This window comes from Enhydra lutris, unplaced genomic scaffold (assembly GCF_002288905.1).
Source record: "Enhydra lutris kenyoni isolate GAN:26980312 unplaced genomic scaffold, ASM228890v2 scaffoldscaffold62, whole genome shotgun sequence".
NCBI classification, from domain to species: domain Eukaryota; kingdom Metazoa; phylum Chordata; class Mammalia; order Carnivora; family Mustelidae; genus Enhydra; species Enhydra lutris.
Window position 1 is genome coordinate 2,801,097 of NW_019154146.1, and position 19,420 is coordinate 2,820,516.

A 19,420-nucleotide genomic window follows, 5' to 3' on the forward strand; every position below is an offset into this window, starting at 1 on the left:
TTCACCTGTCACCGGGCCCCTCCGTTCACCTGTCACCGGGCCCCTCCGCTCACCTGTCACCGGGCCCGTCCGTTCTGTCTTTCCTCTGTGCGGTGACTGCAGATGCTGGAGCTGCAGGAAGGAATAAGCGCTGTCTCTACCACTCGGCCTTCACACTGAGGCCTGCTTCCAATGGCGGACTTGTCCCAGGGGCCTTTGCCGTCCCACCCACGGCAGGGGCCCTGGTGGATCCTCCCTTGGCTGCTATGTTCTACTTGTGCAGCAGAGGACTGGTCCCCAGATGGAAGCAGCCCCACACCCCAGAGGATGACTCCCTATTGGTGGCATCTCTCGGAGGGACGGCAGGGGCTTGTGGGCCCCGTGCAGGACCACACGGAGGGCAGCACGAGCTCTTCTCTCCGAGTCAGTCCTGCAAAGTACAGGAAGCAAAATAACCAGTTTGCCAGAGCAGTTTGCTGGGAATAATGGAGAACATCTCTGGTCGTTAGTAATTTGTCAAGCCATCATGACTTCAAGGCTGTCCAGAGAGCAAAGGAAGCAGCGGTGCCTGGACAGGAGAAACAGCCTTGTCCTCGAAGAGATTTAAGCATTGAATCGGGAAAACAGTGAAACTCTGGAAGATGCGGCACAGTGTGTCCCGGTGTCAGGGGCCTGGTGCGGACCAGGTGCTCCTTGAGAGTCTGCAGGCAGGAGAGGCGTTGGAGCCCTCCAGAGAGTCCAAAAGTGTTGCCGTCGCCCTCCTTCCCCTCCCCTTCCCCGTTCTTTGGTGTCCCTCATAGGTGAACACCAGGGGTCGGTGTGGGAACATTCTTTTCTTTGAAATATTCAGGGAGATAGGCAGATGACAATTCCCACCTTGTGAGACGGGATCAACCAAACAAAAACAGGCCCTTGCTGTCCTGTCAGTTAGTTGGTAGCACGTAAGAACGGGTGTTTAAATGTCTTCCTTTGGAGGAAGGATCCGGCATCCGGTGGCATCCCCTGCGGGTGCGTGGCCGCCCCCCAGCCGGCTCCCGTGTGGGAGAGCACTGCCGACCCGTCGCGGCGCTGCAGCTCTCAGAGCTGAGAAGTTTGCTGGATCAGGCGGTGGCTTCACTGATTACGACGACTCCTGAAGAGTTGGGGTGATGTAGAATGACCCGGGATCTGTCTCTGTGTGTCCCCAAGCAGCGTCCTTGCATGCTACATGCTGCGCCGCTAAAGAAGCAGTCGGAACGGACTGAGGAGCGTGTTAAATCTGGGTTAGAGGCAGAAGGTTGGCTGTTGTAGGTGCTGAAATTACTGGGATGATCCAGACCTTACCTCCCTGCAACGGAATGTGTTCCTGAACATGCGCGTCCAGCCCCAGAGGCAGCGGCACGGGGCGGCGGTCAGGAGCGGCCACCTGTGGCTGAGCCCGTCTTCGCACTCGTGACCATATTCACTGTGGCATTGATGGCACCGTAGCTTGTGCCCTCAAGGCTCTGTTTGCCTCCTGTTGGGCCTGCTTACCCAGGGGTCCCTCCCGCTGTGGTTCCAGTCGTACCCCACGGCCCGGCGCACAGTGCGGGCTTCGTGAGCACGGCGAGAATGGAGTTTCTTCCAGCTCTTTCCAGAAATGGAAGAGCTCTTTTAATGACACGTGTGTATAAACAGCATCACCATCAATCATCTCATTTTTAAAAGCCTGAAATACAAAAGAGAAAATGGTTTTATGAGCAATGCTTCATGCAAAATTTGACATCATTTCCGCTACTCTTAATGGATGGTGGACCCTGAGGACTCGGCGTCCAGGGCAGCCTTGGGCAGAACAGGGTCTCCGCAAGTCCTTGAGCTCATACGTGTGCTTTCGGGTGTGTTCCCCATGTACGTCGCACACCCCTCCTTACCTTGCGGGGGAGGAGTTGGACAAAGGGATGAAAATGCAGAGAAGACGGCTTCGCTCTTGCACATCTTGGAAGAGCAGTTTTAATGCCATTACCGGTCTTCTGAGAACGCCCGTCTTGGGGCTGAGCGGTGGGCTTCACTGTGAAGTGTCGGTAGGTCCGCGGCCCCCAGTGGAGGTGCACGGAGGGCTTGAGCAAGGAACCACGGCAGCTTCTCCGCACCCTGACTCAGGGGCCCAGGCTGGCTCGGCCCGCAGCCCCACACGGCCGTCCTCGGCCCCATGGCCGGGGCTCAGCTGGAGTGTTTTGGTCCAGCTTTGCAGTGTTCTGCACCCAGAGGCCACACTCCCGCTCGGCTAGAGTCGTTGTTTAGCCAAAAGCCCCTTCCCACCACGGACACCCCTGCCCCTCAGCCCCATGCCTTTTAGGTCACAGCTTTCTTTCTGGGATGCTGGGCACTGATGCTCGGGCCCAGGCCCCTCAGGGGGTCCCCCAGCCTCTCCCACCTGCTCACTGGCTTGCTGCCCAACGCGCAAATCCTGGCTGCTCCCCTCTGTCCGCGGGCCTGCATCAGCCTGGGGACAGGGCTTGGAGACCTGAGGGGACCAGAGCGTGTGCAGACACACTGCAGAGCGCATGACTTCCCATGAGTCAGAGGACGTAACACGTCGGGCACTAGAGTTTTCTCTGCACAGCTCGGCCTTCTGACCCCGGCTGGGGCAGCTCTCCTCACCCGTCGGGAGGCTCATACCTGGCAGGATATCCCATGCAGAGCCCCTGTCTGCACAGGCTTGTGTCTCACCCTGTGTGGCCGTGAGACCCCAGACCTTCTCCCCGGGGGCCTGCGCCACAGCCGGCTTCATCCAGCCGATGGTGTAGACATGTCACATGTCCCCCAAGGATAAATAGTAATGCTCAGTGGCAGAGTAGCCCAAATCCAAAGGGGAACCTGCTTCTAACTGTCCTGGCTGCCTGGCCCTCATTCCCAGAGGCAGCATCCAGTGGGGCCGGCTTGTCCCTCTTGCCCTCATTTTTCCTGGGCGGGGGAGGCAGGTATCCTTGGCATTGACCCCAGTCTGTGACCCGAGTGCCGGGAACGGCTGGGAAGGAGCTGGGCAGGAGCTGTTCCCGGGCCAGGACGCTCCGGGTCAGGAGCCGCCTCCCGGGCTGGAGAGCACACGGCGAACCGAGGACGGACTCCCTGAACCCGCGTTCCTGTGCGGGGATGTCGTGTCTTCCAGGTCACAGAGCAGACACCGAGCGGGGTCCTGTGAGGAAGGGAGGTCCTTGCTCTGAGCACCCTGCCCTCCGCCGCCTTCTTCCCCTTTGCTCTCCCCGAGGGGGAAGCTGTGAGAGAGCAAACCCTGCGCGCAGGTCTATGTCCCCCGGAGCGACCCTGCAGCCCGGCCCGCCGGCCCCACACGGGTCTCTGTCCCCCAGGGGCCACCCTGTGACCCCACACTAGCGGCGCTGCGTCCCCAGAGGCATGGGCAGGGGCAGGTCTCTCTGGCTCCACGAAGCCTCACGAGGCAGGCATTTGGGGCAGAGAGTGGGTCCCCATCACCCCTGCGGTGGCCCCTCCACTGGTACAGGTGTGGTCCCCGTGGCCGTCTGTCTCCCGCCAGTGCATGTTTGCGTCTCCCATCAGCGCCCCGTGGTGCGTTTACTTTACTCATTGTGTTCAGCAATCGTTGTCTATGACCCCAAGCTCAGTTTTCTTTTTGGTTTTCTTCAATGTTGTACTTCAAAATGTGCTTCAAAAATGCATTAAAGATCCACACGAGTGTCTCTAAGAGCCATTTAGAAACAAATTCTATTAAAAAGAAGAGGAAGAAGAAGAAGAAACTATATAAATTTAACTCTGCTCGAAGCTAAATTTTGGGTGAAGAAAGCTGAAAATAAGAGAACTGAGTTTGTCTTGAGCATCAGAGTGTCCTCCGTGTGAGTGGCACGGACGCTCGGGTGGCCCTCCCAGCGGGGGTTTACAGCGATGTGTTTGGAACAAACCAAAGGATCTGCCTTGAGATTTCTGAATATCATTTGCATTTCTGAACAACCGGTGTTTGTTTGTTTGTTCCAGGAGGGTGGTGTTCCCTCCGATAGAAAACATTTAGGAGAAAGTGGTACCGAAAACAAACCATTCTTCAGCACACACGTGACACTGTCCATCACAGAGTTGAGGTCAATTAGACGACGTTGGTCGGGGCAGCTCAGATGCTGGAGGAACTTTTGCGTATTTACTTTACTGGATTTTTCCCCCTAAGCCCCCCATGTATCGTTCTGTTAACTCACATAAGGCCGAGTCCACCGTCTTCCCCCAACCTCAGATGTCCCTGCTCTCTTTACCAGGTGTTCCTGGTGCGGAAGACCAAGGGCTCGGACGCTGGCCAGCTGTACGCAATGAAGGTCCTCAAGAAAGCTACCCTGAAAGGTGAGCACTTCCCGGGGGCTGGCCGTGTTTGAGACGAGCTGCCGTGGTCTGTGCTCTGCCGGCCGCTTGCCTGAGTACACATTCGATCTAGTTTCGCGTGATTTCTGAAGCTGTCTGTAAAGGAGCGTATCAGACGCGTTTCTCTCTGCTGACGGTAAAGAGTACAAACATTTCCCCGAACATTTAACCCAGCCCCGCGACACTGCCGCAATTTTCAGAGAGAAAGTCATACTGCGTAAATACCGTTCCCCCACATGTGTCGGCTGTGGCGTGCCATTCGCAAAGAAGCACATCGGGGAGGGAAGCAGAAACAGGTCAGACGGCGGCATGTGGACCACGGCGCAGCCCGAGTCCTCAGTGAGACCACATCGCTCAGTTTCCCAAAAAACGTGATTCACGGCTCTGGCACTTCCCTTGGGTCCCCTTGGCTGGGTTTTAGAATCAGGAGCACCTGATTCTAGCAAGGCCCACCCCCGCCCCCAGGGAGGGGTAAGCACTAGACACGGTCAAAGTGACGCTGCAGAGTGAGCCCCACTCCTGGCTCATAGCCCCGTAGCCAACAGCACGGAAGAGCCAAGCGGCACCGGCTCACCCCGTAGGGAGGGAGAGGCCGGTCCCGTGAGCGGGCGAAGTGCCCCGGCACACACAGCAGGCCCTGGGCAGGTGTGGCAGACTTTCCTGGTCGTACGCAGTCCCCACAGCCTGGGGAGGAGCGGAGCCACGGAGGACAGGCTGGAGGAGGCCAGCTTTGTAGCAGCTAGAAGACAAGGTGACCCCTGGTGCCCGCGGAGCACGTGCTGGGCCTGTCGAATCATTCTGTACTCTGGCAGGGAGCGGAAGCCTGCGAAGGACCAGCTGGGGTACAGCTGCTCGAGCGTATCTGGAAACCGCAGGGTTGGAGGCCCTTCTCCCAGGGTGGGGAGGTCTCCGTCAAGGGCAGGGGGCTGGCAGTTAGGCCTTTGGGCTCTGTGGGGCTCAAAGATGCCAGGGCAGCGTATGACTCTTTAGGTCTTAAGACGATGTCCTCAGCAGTACATTCCAGGCGGCAAGGCAAGGGCCATATTGTTCTCTGCACACACGTCCCTTACCCTTGGCTGGTAACACAAAGCACGAAATGCCGGCCAGGAATTCGTGAGCCAAATAAATACAGACTTACGCATCCTAGGTATTCCAAGGAGAAGTGTCCTTCCAAAGGCGGTTGTTCAAGGATGGGACCTTAAATGGTTCCTTTTCCCTTTAATCACAACCATCCCTTCTTCCCCTCAAATATGACCTCACCGTCCCCTGCCCTGGAAGGAGAGGGAAGGAAAAGTAGGAGGGATGTCGGAACCGCGGTCAGGGAATCCGAGACCGCGCACCTGCTCTGAAGGCCCAGCATCAAGCGAAGGAGCCAGATGTCGCGCTGTCTAACCCGGGGCTCAGCCAGCACTCGATCAGCGCTGACCTTGACCTCTCAGCTCGTGCTAGGCACGCCAGCTTAGTGAATCACTAAGTGATTCCACATTTGTTTGGAGGCCAACCCGGTGTGCTTCAGAAAGTGCCCTGGAGCCCATGTCACACGGGTCAGATGGAGTGGAACGCGGTGTCTGCAGAGCGCATCATAGTTTTAAAAGCACGAGCCTCCCGGTCGGTACAGGTCCGTGCGTATGTGAGCAGCGAGGAGGGACACGTCGTGCTGGTAGGAAACAGGCCAAATGAGGACAGTCTCAAGGTAACTGATAGCTTTTGTTTTCTTCCCTATGCTCTATATTTTAAGTTCTCAACAGAAATAAAACTGTTTGACTTTTTTAATGTCAAGTTATTTGCAAAATACTCTGGACCCTGTGTTTGATGATGTAAAATTGTTTTCACGTGTGAGAATGAGCCGTGTGCACATAAAAGAGGTCAATTCTCCATGTCCTTGTGCTCCTTTCAGAGCTGCGTTTCAAACCACACATTGGACGTCCTTACTGCTTCCGCTTTCCGGAATGGTCCCTCACAAAAGAATACATTTTTTTTTTTCCAGAAATGTGATGGAGATTTATTTTCTTAAGAGAAAAAGGGGCATCTGGGTGGCTCAGTGGGTTAAAGCCTCTACCTTTAGCTCAGGTCACGATCCCAGGATCCTGGGATCGAGCCCCGCGTCGGGCTCTCTGCTTAGCAGGGAGCCTGCTTCCTCCTCTCTCTCTCTGCCTGCCTCACTGCCTACTTGTGATCTCTGTCTGTCAAATAAATAAATAAAATCTTTTAAAAAAGAGAGAGAAAATAAAAAGGTGGTATATATATACAATGGATTACTACTTGGTCATCAAAAAAAAATGAAATCTTGGCATTTGCAACGATGTGGTTGGAACTAGAGGGTGTTATGCTGAGCGAAATAAGTCAATCGGAGAAAGATAATCATCATAAGATCTTACTGATATGTGGAATTTAAGAAAACAGAGGACCATAGGGGAAGAGAGGAAAAAATAAAACAAGATGAGATCAGAGAGAGATGAACCATGAGACTCTTTCTTCATCAAAGGAAACAAACAGGGTTGCTTGGCGGGGGGGACGGGGAAACTGGGTGAGGGGCACTCGGGAGGACAGGTGGTGTGATGAGCCCTGGGCGTTCTAGGCAACTGATGATCACTGATCTCGGCCTCTGGAGCTGGTAGTGCAGTATAGGTTAATTAATTGAATTCAAATTTAAAAGTTTAAGAAAGACTATAAACGTTTGCAATGCAGTGCCTCAGGAGGGGTGGTCCTTGGACACATCATAGGAGGACAGAGCATGTGCAGGAAGGAGGCCAGGTGTCTGCGTGCACCGCAGGGAGAGGACGCCGCGGCTCGCTGAGCCTCCCCCTTCCTCACGCACGAAAGAGGCTCGGCTCAGGACTGCTGAAATCGGCTGGACGCCGCCACCTCTGCCCTCCACGAGCCCAAGGTCTCCCGATCTCTCCACCTTCGCGTGGGCCGGTGCAGGCTGGTGAGTCACCCGCGGAGCGTGGAGAGACAAGGAACGCGGTGACTGTGGCCGTGATGCTCCCCACCTGCCAGCCACACCGGAACGTACAGACAAGCCCCCAGGGCGAGAACGCGAGGAGTTTGATAGTGAGAAGGGGGCGGAGGACTGCGGAGATCGTCCTGAAACTCCAGATTGTTTCTCAAAAACACGGCGACTGTCGTGTGTGCGGGAGAGAATTGTTGTCAGTGAGATTCCAAATGCCTTGACAGAAGGATGATGGTCTGACAGCTCTGTTTTAGCTTTTCGTGATTGTGCAGCTGTCGGGCGCCCGCCCCCTTTCTTTAAGGAGGTGGCACGTCAGTCGTGAGGGAAATGTCAACTGCTGCGCTGCGAGGAGGGTGTGACGAGCTCGCCGCCCCCACCAGCCCCGCCCTCGTGTTCCAGCACCTTCTCCCGCCTCGCGGGGCGGAGCGGCTTGCCTCCCGCCGATTAAGGACCTTTTGCGAATGTTCCCCTTTCTTCCATAACTCCGTACTCATTACTCAGCACAGCGTTGTCCCTGGAACAGTTCCACATAAAGCGTTCCAAGCACTGCGAGTCGGAAGGTGGACGCCGCATTCGTGTTGTAAGGGAGTGGGGCTCAAATGACCGCAAGCCTGGCCCCGAGCAAGAGACCAGGAATGAAGACAGCCCCAGGTCCGTCCCCTGATTAGTCAGTCAGCAAGTAGGGACTGCCATCCCCCCTAGGAACAGTGGCTCCCAAGCGTGGCCCTGGCTGGAATTGGGGGCCACCCCCGAAGTTCTGAGTCGGTTGGTCTAGTGACGAATTCTCTGCATGAGAATTCGTCACCCCCCCAAGGGAGAGGACCCCGATACTGCGATCGGGACACACACCTGGGCCATGGACATGTCCTGCTTCACCTCTGTGTGCGGCGTTGCCATGGGGAGCCTCTCCTGTCCCCGTGTCCTCCTACTTAGAATGGGGTGATGCCGTGTGAGTACCTGCCCATAGTGTTGCTGACGCGGGAAGTACCTTCATGGCAAAGGTCAGTGTCAGCTGTCCTCAGCTCTGCTCCTTTTCTCCGTGACACTAGAGATGTGTTTGGACTTTTCCTGTCCCGATTTGGGTGGGTCGGGTTGCGTGCCGGAGGATGGAGGGAGGCCAGACGGTGACTGCCATATGGGTAGGAAGAATCCCGTCTTCCTCTGGCCCAGGGTCTGCAGCTACCGCGGTGTTCGTTGCTGGGAAGGACTGGAAGCTGCGTAGGAGCCCAAAGGCTCGGCCCGCGCCCAGGCTCTCAGTGTAGGCCTGTCCCCTTGCCCTGGGCCATCCTCTGCCACCAGGAAGGGCTTCCTGAGGGAAGGACGTTCTTTGTGATAATAATTTCCTGATGGGACTTAACCTGCGCTGCCGTGCTGAACTCATTTTTCAGCCGTCGGCCCTGAAAGTGAACTTTCTCAGCCCAAAGTTGGGCATTTCCCGCTTTGAAGGAATTAAGTATTATTCTGTCCTATTGATTGAAGGGGAAAATACATTATTCTGGCAAAATCTCTTTGTTGAGCAGTTCCGTGACTCCTGGCCGGTTACGGTCACGGCAAATGTGTTTGTCGGCCGCGGTGGGAGGACCACCAGCCGCAAGGATGGAGGACGTAGACCTGGCCGCCTTCCGAGCGCCTCGGTTCACTGGTCAGGGCTGTTTCTGCTCCTCGACCGTCCTTTCTTTACGAAGTAGAGCTCCGATGACGTCCGCAGATGCGCGGGGAGCGCAGAGCGTGTGGCGCCTGGGAGGGACACTGCGGTCACATAAACGCTGATGACGGCATCGGGCCCAGCCCCGGGGGCCTCAGACCTCAGAATGTGATTTCCCACACCGTCCTGTTGATTCTGTTTCTCTTACACCAACGCGCTTTGTCCTGAGATGCGGACACACTCAGAACCTGGGCTTCGACTCGTGCCTTCGCCGGAGCAGGTTCATCTCTAGCAGATTCACGAGAGTCACTCGGTCCACATCGGAGAACTGCGGGTTCCGGGGAGGAGGAGAGTGAAGCAGGTCGCAAGCGCACGTTCCAGGTGCCGCTCCTGGTAGCGCGGTGAAGCTGGGTGCCACCGCCCACGGTGGGCAGCGCTGCGGACCCTGCCCATCCCCCCGACACGCCCGGGCGGTCATTTCCGGACCAGGAAGCCGTGGCTGATGTCCTCGGGCCTTTCTGTTTAGGAGTTGTTTCCCACTGCGTGTTCTGGGACAGAAAGAGAAAGGACAGCGACTCCCCCTTACGCCTCCCTGGCTTCTTTCTCGGGCCTCCTGGAGGCACCGTGCACCTTAGGTAGACGTCACCGGCCGGGACCCGGCGCGTCACCTACGGCACCTGGGTCCCTCGGGTTCCATCCGTTCGTTTGTACCAGAATCGTTTGTTTGTGTTTCTTGGGTTGTAGACAGGTTAAAGAGTGGGACATGGTGGGAAAAAGACGACAACTAAAGATTACACTGTCGTCTCTACTGTAAATGTAAACATGGAGGCGGAAGGGAAACGGGCTGGAGGCTGATCCACCAAAAGTTTCTTCAGTCAATAAGTGACCTAAGTAACCGTGTCCCGTTCTCTTTACATAACCTGATACAGAGAAGAACACAGATCTTCGTACGGTAACTAACGTGGTTACCATTTTAATTTTCATGAGTGATGGTTTTCTTCCTTCCTTCCTTCTCTGGACTGAAGAATGATCCAGAGCTTTGGCCCCGAACACCAGCAACGCGCCTTCTCCCGGGAGGCCACTTTTAGCTATGAATTCGACTTCTGAAGATTCAAAGTATCGTGTGAGGACAAATTTTCGTCTGCATCTGGGAGACTGCTTGGGGTGTAATTTCTGACCCAGTGGGTTTCTGGGGGCTAGGGAAGGAAGCAGGGAGCAGGGGTCACGGTGCTGAGCCGAGCCTGAGCTCTCCTCCCGCCTGCGCGGGGACGCCCGTCCTACACGAGCATTCCCAACTGGCTCTCTCAGACCGGACTGGCCGCCTCTCAGGTCTGGGGACGTGTCTGGAGGGTGGAAATGTCGGTTCCAAGAGGTGGCCTCGAGGTTCAGGACCTGTCCCCTCCAAGGTGCGAAGCCGTTAGGCTGCGGGCAGAAATAGCCCTTGCATTTCCGTTTCTCACTGGACAGGACATGTCAAAGGACTGTGGATATTGAGATATTTTGTTACCAGCAAAGGGGCTGTTCGCCACCTTTTAACTCCTAAAACTCCAGAACAGAGCAAGTGGTTAAGTAAAAAAATTAACAGGTTGGAATGTCCTAAATGTTAAATTCCTCATGAGCCCAGAGTAGGTACATCTGAAGTTGCCTAAAGGAATATCGGGCTTGGAGTCATGCAGATGTTGGTCTGATTCAAAAAAAGAGAGCGTTTCCAGAAAGCAGCTCTATTTTGTATCGCGTGTCCTTCCAGCAGACTGAGCCCACGGTGCTCCTCCTCCCCTGTTTTCCCAGGAAGGAAACTGTGCCCTTCACAGCGGGGTGCATCTCTGGGCATCTCCATACTCATCTTGGTACTTGGCGCTGCCACGGCCATGGGGGCTGAAGGACACATGAAGGTCGCCGCTGGCACCAGAGGACGTGGATGGCTGTCTGGAGCAAAGCCCACTGTGAAAACCACACCCCCAATCCTCCATGTTTCAGGGCTACCACAATTACAGGGTTGAAATACAAAACAAAACACGCTTCGGTATCCCCAATATGCATGGTTTGTTAATGAATCTCAAAATAGCTTGGAATATTTTTCTCTTTACGTCCATAGTAGCAAGCCCCACTCAATTCCAGACTCACCTGTCACATCCCAGGAACAAACATCCCAGGGAGAAAACAAGGCCTGAACCCCAGTTCTGCACCAGCCTAGAGCTGCCCAGTGAGATGGCTACTGGCGTTTCACTCCGGCTGATGGGACAGTCTCTTGGCTTAGCTCGCGACATCTCTCCCCAGTTCTGTGACTTACTGACGCCGTAGTGATGCAGGGATGGAGGGAGCCTCTCTCCGGGCTTTCTTTTTGATGCATCTGAGTCCTAGGACTCAAAATCCCTCAGTGCCCTAAGCTTTCCCAAAGGCAGCTTAGAGACAGTGCCAGACGGTGACGCATTTGCTGTCCGTGCCCGCGTCTTTCGTCATGCCGGGATGCCCCGTGGCTGCCTGTCCAGTGGCAGAGCCGCCCGTCCAGGCCTTTCTGCCATCCCTGGCTCTGGCCCGAGAGTGACCAGCAGGACAGGGAGAGGGATCAGGGTGGGCAGAGCATGGGCTCTGCTCGGTTGGACGGAATCCACAGAGCCGGAGAACAGGGGGACCCCACACGTGGGCTCATGGCCGAGGGCACTGCTCTGGGGAACCACTGCCCTGCGGGTCCCAGGACATGATCGGTCAGGAACGCTGTCTCAGCACTGACCGAGGCGTGCGCCGTGTGCACACAGCCTGCCTCCCGCCTCCTGGAGGACCCATGCATACCTGCGGAGTCGCTGTCGGGGCACAGGTGTGTGGATGCGTCTCCCACCGGAGCTGTGGCTCGTTTCTACCATCCCTCAAGTCCCCTGCATTTACGGAGCCTGCTGGCCTTCTCTCCGTTTGCCTCACGCAACGTCCCCGCACTTTACTGGCCTTTTAATGTCACGATCTCACGTTTGTGAGTCAATCTCTCCCTCTTCCCTGTGTCATTCTCCGTTGCTTTTAGGAACCAGATTCCCGCCCGGACATCGGATGGGCGTTCCTCTTTGTTGTCATTAACATGATTGATTTTTTTTTAACACTTAACTCTTTAGTAGATCTGGAATTTGTTTTTGTGTAAAAGGTAGGGAGGAAATACATATTTTTTTTCCACTATCACTCGACAGTTCCTTAGAAATTTAAATGTAAGATCTTTTTCTAATTTTTTCACTTGAGGCTTCTTAGGCCGCCGGCTTCCATTGCCAACACAGTATTCAGGTACATGGCTAAGCGGGTTTCCTCAGGCCTACCAGATCTAAGACAATGATAAGATCAACCCTATTTAGAAGATTTTTAGATGCTCTGAGCCAGCGTTGAGGATTAAGCCTTGTGAGGTGGTGCTAGGCGGGTGTGGAACGTGGAGACCCTTCCTTAGCTACTCTGCGTCCCCGGATCTTGTCGGAGGACGGCCAGTGGGACAGAGTCTTCTCCCAGAGGAGGACACACCTCAGGGGACAGGAGACTGCGGTCCCCTGGGCCCTGTCAGCCTGGCCTGCTCCGCTGAGATAAGGGACACCCCCGGGAGGCCACCCGGAGGCAGCGACGAGCTCCTCTCTGTGAGGAGGCAGCCCAGGCCTGGGGCGCGGGGACATGTGTGGGTGCACACAGTGGGCAGCTTTGAAGGGCTTCTAACTGCATTAGGAGGGGCAGTCCCATGGCCCCACGGTCACTCGTGGGACGTGCCCGCAGTGTACAGCTCTGCCTTCCCCTCAGCGTCCCTCCTGCTTCTCCGGACCCCGTCCCAGCTCCCACACGCACAGAGAGGCCTCCGGGGGTGCCCCTCACTGCCGTGTCCACACCGCGGCTCCCGCGGGGACACTTCCTCACTGGGGACAGTCCGCGGCTTTGCTTCCTTGGGCCACACAGAGAAGACGGACACACATCGGACAGGGAGTGGGCAGGAGGAGAAGGAAACTCGAGATCAGGCGGGGAGCACTGTGCCTTCGCCGTCCGGTGGTCCCGTTTCTGAGGAGCAGGGGCACTGACCATGTCCCGGGGTCGGTGTCTTCTCGCCTCACGAGGAGCCCGTGCTGTGCCTTGGGCACCCGCCCCTCCGCCGTCCCGCGGCCCGTCTTCTGTTTACACGAAAGAGAGAACGGACACCGAGCAGAGCCTCGCTCCCCGGACGGCGACTCACAAATGATGAACGGGAAGGCAAGACGAGATCCTGCCCCCCAACCTCCTAAAAGGCTTGCCCACAATGACCATGACCTCCGAGGAGAGCGGGACCTGAACCCGGGGCTCACGGCTCGGCCATTCGAGGCTGCAGTTACGCCCAGGGACCGACTTCACTCAGAGCACCGTGCTCCACACAGGTCCTGGGGCGACAGTCCCCACCTTGCAGCCCTTGCCCACAGCTCACTTCTAGCCGAGGCTGCTTTGGGTCTCCTTTGTGTCCCGAGGGTATGTGTTCTCCTCGAGGCTGGAGTCTGTTTCCAGCAGCGATGGTGCACCTTGGCCCCAGCAAGATGTGCTCCGGGAAAGGCTGTGGCACCATCCGGCCCGGCCTGGGCCACCTTCTCTCTACAGCGAGCCTTGTCTGCTCTCCCATGAACGCAGGGCTCGATGACGTGCTCCCTAAGGCCCGGGGAGCGTGCAGTCCCACTGCACTGGTCCAGACAGGGGAGGACCCACTTTGTGTCGCTCAGGGCATGGACGATGGCGAGCCAGGTCCCCCCACTCCCCGCCTGGTGCTCTGGTGCTGGGAGTTGGGGACTGTGGGGGCGCAGAGACGGCCGGGCAGTGCTGGTGCCACGGGGCGGCCTGCAGCTCTGCCCACAGCCCTCCCTGCTAACTCGTGGCTTCTGATCCTGAGGGACACCGAGGCCACTGTAGTCACCAGGGCCTGGTGCTGGTACGGGAGCAGACCAGCGGGGGACTGAGAGGAAGATCAGAGAAAGCCCCGGGCGTCCCCGGTCAAGCCCACCCCACCAGCGAGCGCGAGCACGGGGTATGCAGGGAGGATTCGCACGCTGCCCCTCGTCCTCGTCCCCGTGACCTCGTGAGAGCAGCCTGCCCGCTGAGCAACAGAGCCAGGCTGCGCGCTCCAGGTCGCTGTCGCCAGCGGCTGCCCTGCCCCAGCAGGCAGACGAGGAGCACTTGGCCATGGCCCTGGAGCGAAGGGGGGCCCCGGAGGGCGTGGGTACTAGAAGCAAGGGTGAAGCATAAGCAGAGCCGAGGCGGGAGGCCATCCCGTGACCAGGAGCGAGGGACGTCTGTTTCCTGTAAGTGTCCCGAAGTGCACGTAGCAGCGTACGGACCGTTGTCACCACTTGTAAGTGGAATTACACCCTTCGCGCCACTCTCTAGACCCCAAACTGTGCTCCACAAACAGAAGGTCTGTCCGCTGACCCTGCGCCAGCCCCCGGCTCCCTCCCGTCCCCGTGTGTCTCCTGGAGTCTGATAGCTGAAGGGACCCCACATGGACAGAGTCCTAGAGTCTTCGTTCCGCAGCGTCCGGCGGGTTTGGCTCTGTGTGGCGTGTTCAGGGCTCCTCCCGGCTGCGGCGCACGTCGGAATTCTAGTCCCGTTTAAGGAGGAGCATCTCGCCACCGTCCAGACGGAGCTCGCGTCGTGTACCTGCTCACCTGTCGTGTACCTGCTCATCGCTGGCAGATGCTTGGCTCCTTTCCTCTGGTGTTGTGAGCGACGTGGCTGGGAGTGCGGGTGCGCGGGCACCTGTGTGAGCGTCCGGCTTCCGTGCTTCGGGCCGTAAGCCTAAGAGTGGAGTTGCTGGGTCGTGCAGCAGTCCTGGCTTTCCTGTTGGAGGGACAGGCACTTTGTTTTCCACATTCGACTGGCTTCTGTGCGAGGGCTCCGACTTCCGCTCCGTCCTTCCCAGCGCTCGCCATTTCCCCCCTTTTTTTTTATTACAGTCGTTGTTTGGGAACCATTTCTCCAATGAAAACTTTTAAAGTATGCATCACAAAGCCAAAATGTAGATGAATTAAATGCCTGGTCCGGTAAAGCAATACTTATACTGGTCCCGTGTAGGACTCTGGGAGGAGATCTCCCTCTGCTCTTGTGGGATGGTACAAGGTCACTGCCCTTGGTGTATCCATGTGCTTATGGGAATCCTGGGGGTTATTCTTCTTCTCAAGCGGTGATCCTGTTGGGCGTGTTTATTTTTGCCTCAAAACGAATGCCGTCTGTATTCCCAGATGGCTACAGTTTGGACAATGTCAGCAGCGAAAAGAATAATGATGTAATTGATGAAACACTAATTTTTTAAAAATCCCTAGTGCCTACTTGTCCTCAGGGACAGAGAGAAGCCATCTTCCTCTTGATTTCCAGGTCCGTCAGAAATGAGAAGACCGCCATTTTGTAGCCCTTAATGACCCAAGCCAGGGTCGTTCATAAGCGTATGCTAATACTCTTGGATGGAGGAGTGGTAGGGCCCGTAGCTCACTCCATACTAAACAGCACCCTGCGGGTGACTTATTACTTACAAAGGGACCCGCAGGTCTTTATAGTAAGAGACTGATGACTTGAATCACTCCATCAAGTTTAGTGTCGTCCAGAGAGGGTCCCGCGTCACGCATAGCCCATCTACTTGATCTGAAGTGCACGGCATCACCTCAGAGACGCTTGGTGATGTTTACCTCAGTCTTGTAAAGCCTCTAGACCTAACCTCAGTTTGTGGGAATAAAGAACTTAGAGCCGCTGGTTAAGCACCAATCAGACAAACCCAGAACATGGAACAGTCTATAAGAAACTGGCCTGGCCTGACCACAAAGTCCACAAAACATGAAAAAAACAAGACAAAACAAAAAACTGTGGGACCATTCTAGTCTAGAATAAAGAAATATTTAACAACCAAAGGGAACGTGTGAACCATGACGGGCTCCCCCATTGGGGAAACTAACGGCTGTTGATGACAATGTTGAATGTGGATTGGGTACTGGCTGATGTTGTGGGGTGATTGTCAATTTTCTTTGAGGTGACAGTCATGTCAGAGGCTCAGTAAGGGATTGTCCTTACTCCTAGAAAATGCTGCTCACAAACACAGCTAAGAGTCAAATGTCACGGTATCCATGATTTTGTGTCAGAGTTTTGGCTATGATGTGTGTGAGTGTGAAGAGAGAGACACAGAGACAGAGAAAGACCTAGAAGGAAAGCAAATGTGGCAGAAAGACGACAGGTGTTGACTCTAGGTGGACAATTTAAGGGCGATCATTATCCTACTATTTCAGCTTTTGTGTCTGCTTGAAAAGTGTTGTAACAAAACGTTGGGGGAGATTATTTGTAGCTAATGTTTTATGTTCCGTGTTCTCTAGAACCCCATCCCTGCCTCTTGAAAGCCTTTGTGTTTCTGTTTTGCAGTTCGGGACCGAGTGAGATCGAAGATGGAGAGAGACATTTTGGCAGAAGTGAATCACCCTTTCATTGTGAAGCTTCATTATGGTAAATAGAGTGAAACATAACCTACTTTTGAGAGGACCTAAGCAACCTTCCCCAAATCCAAGGAAAATGAAACAACACTAGGTCAGGAGAAGATCCCTTCCATCACAGGGCCCGGCCTGTGGGGCAAGGGGCTGCCTACCCACTGCAGCCCGTAATCTCTTCCGCACTTGTCCTCTCTGAGGGAGCAAGATCCCCTGTTTTAACCAGAGACTAAAGTGAGGGTGCTATACTTTGCTACTAAGTAAATTATCATTGATAAAGTAGTAAAATAATAATAATAATAAAAGGTATCTTGGCCTAGATTGAGGTGAATCTGTGACATATTTTTGTGTTGTTTTAGAAGAAAATGCTTCATGACCCAATAATTTCTTTAACCAGAATGGCATCAGCTTCATATTTTAAGTGAATATTATGTTTCCAACATTTTAAAGAGAGTAGCTCATTGAACCCTCAAAACTTTCTATCAGGGGAGGTTACTGTTTCTGTTTCCTAGAAGAGAAATGAGACACAATCAAATAATTGTTATTCTTGGTCACATACCTGCGGCACCCCACAAACTCCTCAGAGTTTGCTTTCTGTAATTACCCTCCTCAGAGAAGCAGTGAAATCTTCAAGCTAAAGATAATGAATGAGGGGTGCCAGAGGGCATTAACACTTACTACCCTACCGAATAATTAATATGAGGGAAATACAGGCGGGGGGGAACCTACCTTGTTGGTTTCAAGGGCGCTGGGTGTGGGGGGTTGTCAGCGAAATTGTCACAGATTGGAAGGAAGCAAATGTGTGAGCCATGCCCAGAGGTAGGAGGGCAGAGGCTTCTCGCTCTTTGCTGGTCACCTCCTGATTACTCAGAAAACACTTCAGTCCCCGTAGAACATGTGTGTCTTGTCCTTTCAAAGCTGGTAAGAGCGACGGTGTGTGTGAATTTACTGAAAGGCCCGGTGGCCGCAGACAGGTGCCCAAGTTCTGTCTCGAAGCCGCCCAGGGAGGCTGACTGCTCCCCTCCCACAGCCACCTGGGCCACTGTGCAGCCGCTGCTGTCAGATCCAGACCTCTGTGTCACTCCAGTTGCTTGCTGGTGGGCGGAGGGGGGGTTCTCTGAGGAAGAACCAGCCTCTTTCAAGGATTTCTAAATGTGTCTTCCATGGCTCTGTGGTTGAGCAGAAGACACTTACTCTCCCTCTGCCTGTCAAGCCCTAGGAGAGAGGATTGAATCCATACTTTATACAATTCTGACAAGGATTTTTTGGTTAGAGATTATCTGTCTCTAAAACCCTAACACGTATCATGTTTCTAGTGTTTTCTTTTAGAAAGCCAGGCGCCCCTGGCTAACCGGTGGGCAACATGAGAAGCATGAACAGTGGGCCCATCATCATGGCTCAGACCTACAACAGGGGCCCCATGTGTCATTATGCCTGGGGCTGATGGTCACCGATGCCTCTGGGAGGGAAGGGACCACATGATGGAGTTCCTTGAGCTGGAGCTGTCTATGATACAGCCCTACAGAGGGCAGGAGCCTTGCCCACACTGAGTCAGGGCCGTCATCCGGCTCCTTGCCACAAGGCCGGTGGTGCCCGGAACCCAGCATGGGTGGTGGCAGTAGTGAGAGCAGGTTGGAGCAGATCTGTGCCTCTGTGGAGCTTCCATCCCTTCTGTGATTAAAAAGGGAAGGAGAGGAGAAGAAAGAAGGGGGGGTGACCCTCTAGACTTAATGCAAGTGGGGGACACAGACTCATTCCTGCCAACCCTTTCCCGGAGTTCTGCCCCAACAAGGGCCCCCCCCCGCCCAGCTACAGTCCTCTTTCTGGAACGTATGGCGCTGCAGCCCACTCGAGTTCCAGGCCCCCTGAGGCACCAACCCACCCTCCTTCCACAGCCTTTCAGACAGAAGGAAAGCTCTACCTGATCCTGGACTTCCTGCGGGGAGGGGACCTCTTCAGCCGACTCTCCAAAGAGGTACGCAGGGCGAAGCTCAGGGGAGGTCTGTGTGCAGCACACGTGCCATCAGTACGTGTGAGAGCATGTGTGAGGTCAGTGTGCATGCTGAGTGTGTGAGAGAGTGTGTGCGTGCTGTGCACTCTGAGTGTGAGCCTGTGTTGTCCGTGCTGTGGGGGTTCCATGGTGTGAATGTGTGTGTGTGTGCATGAGTGTGTGCATCTGTTTTAGAGAAGTTGCAAGGTCGCATGGAGACACGATCTGTTGTCCGTGAAAGACGGGGAGCAAACAGGTGCTTCCGGGCCTGGGAGCACCGACCCCCGCGCTGTGTGCACTGCCCCATGGGGAGCGGATGTAAGCAGAGACGGGCTTATGGTAGTGGCTGCAGACACCGTTCCCCGGCATCTCACTCCCCGTCATGGGAAGGTGCTGTGAGCACGCTCCCCACACGTGCCGGGATGTGCTTCCAGAACATCTAGTCGGGCCTTCCCATGGGAGAGGAGGTCTCCACAACCGCTTCCAGCCTGGGGCTTGTCCTCGACCACAGTCCTGACAAGGAATTTTCCAGAATGTCACCCAGGACAACACAAAAGCTCTCTGGCCCCTAACGGATGTGAAGAGCTCTCTGCTTCGCAGCATGGAAAAAGCCAGTCTTCTGCCTCAGACCACAACAGCCCTGGGCTTAAGTGCCAGTGGCTCTGAGTGGTTCCTTTACAGGAACCGCGGTGAGGAAGGCAGCGGCACGTCAGGACGGCACCTTGCCCAGGTCTCCCGTCCTTCCGGGGCCGTCTCACCCAGCACAGCCTGGTTTACTTGCCTGTGACCGTGTGTTCAAGCTGTCCTCTCCCCTTCTCTGGCCCTCCCACTTTATGGCCAGGAGATCCTTCTATCATGCGTGGACTCCAAAGTCAGCAACAGATCAAAGTAGAGCCGAGGAGTCCCAGGGCCCATGGGCGGCTCTCTCCCTCTCTCCCTGGTTTTTAAGGGTCCCTCAGACCATGCACAACTGATATACCGGGGTCCTTGCAATACAGGCGGGGCTGTCAGATCCTCCTTGAACCAAGAGCCCTTCTGGAGCAGGTGTCTGGAGCCTGCTTTGCTCACATGTTCGCAAAGATGCAGAA

At 55.4% G+C, this 19,420-nt stretch overlaps 1 protein-coding gene across 1 annotated transcript in view; it reads left to right on the forward strand.

The window, feature by feature from the left end:
* LOC111158720 (ribosomal protein S6 kinase A2) overlaps positions 1-19,420 on the forward strand; it is a 147,643-nt gene that overhangs the window by 70,531 nt on the left and 57,692 nt on the right. Inside the window, 3 exon segments of the mRNA XM_022520947.1 lie at positions 4,215-4,296; positions 16,281-16,361; positions 18,238-18,317. Of these exon segments, the coding sequence (XP_022376655.1) occupies positions 4,215-4,296; positions 16,281-16,361; positions 18,238-18,317 (243 nt within the window).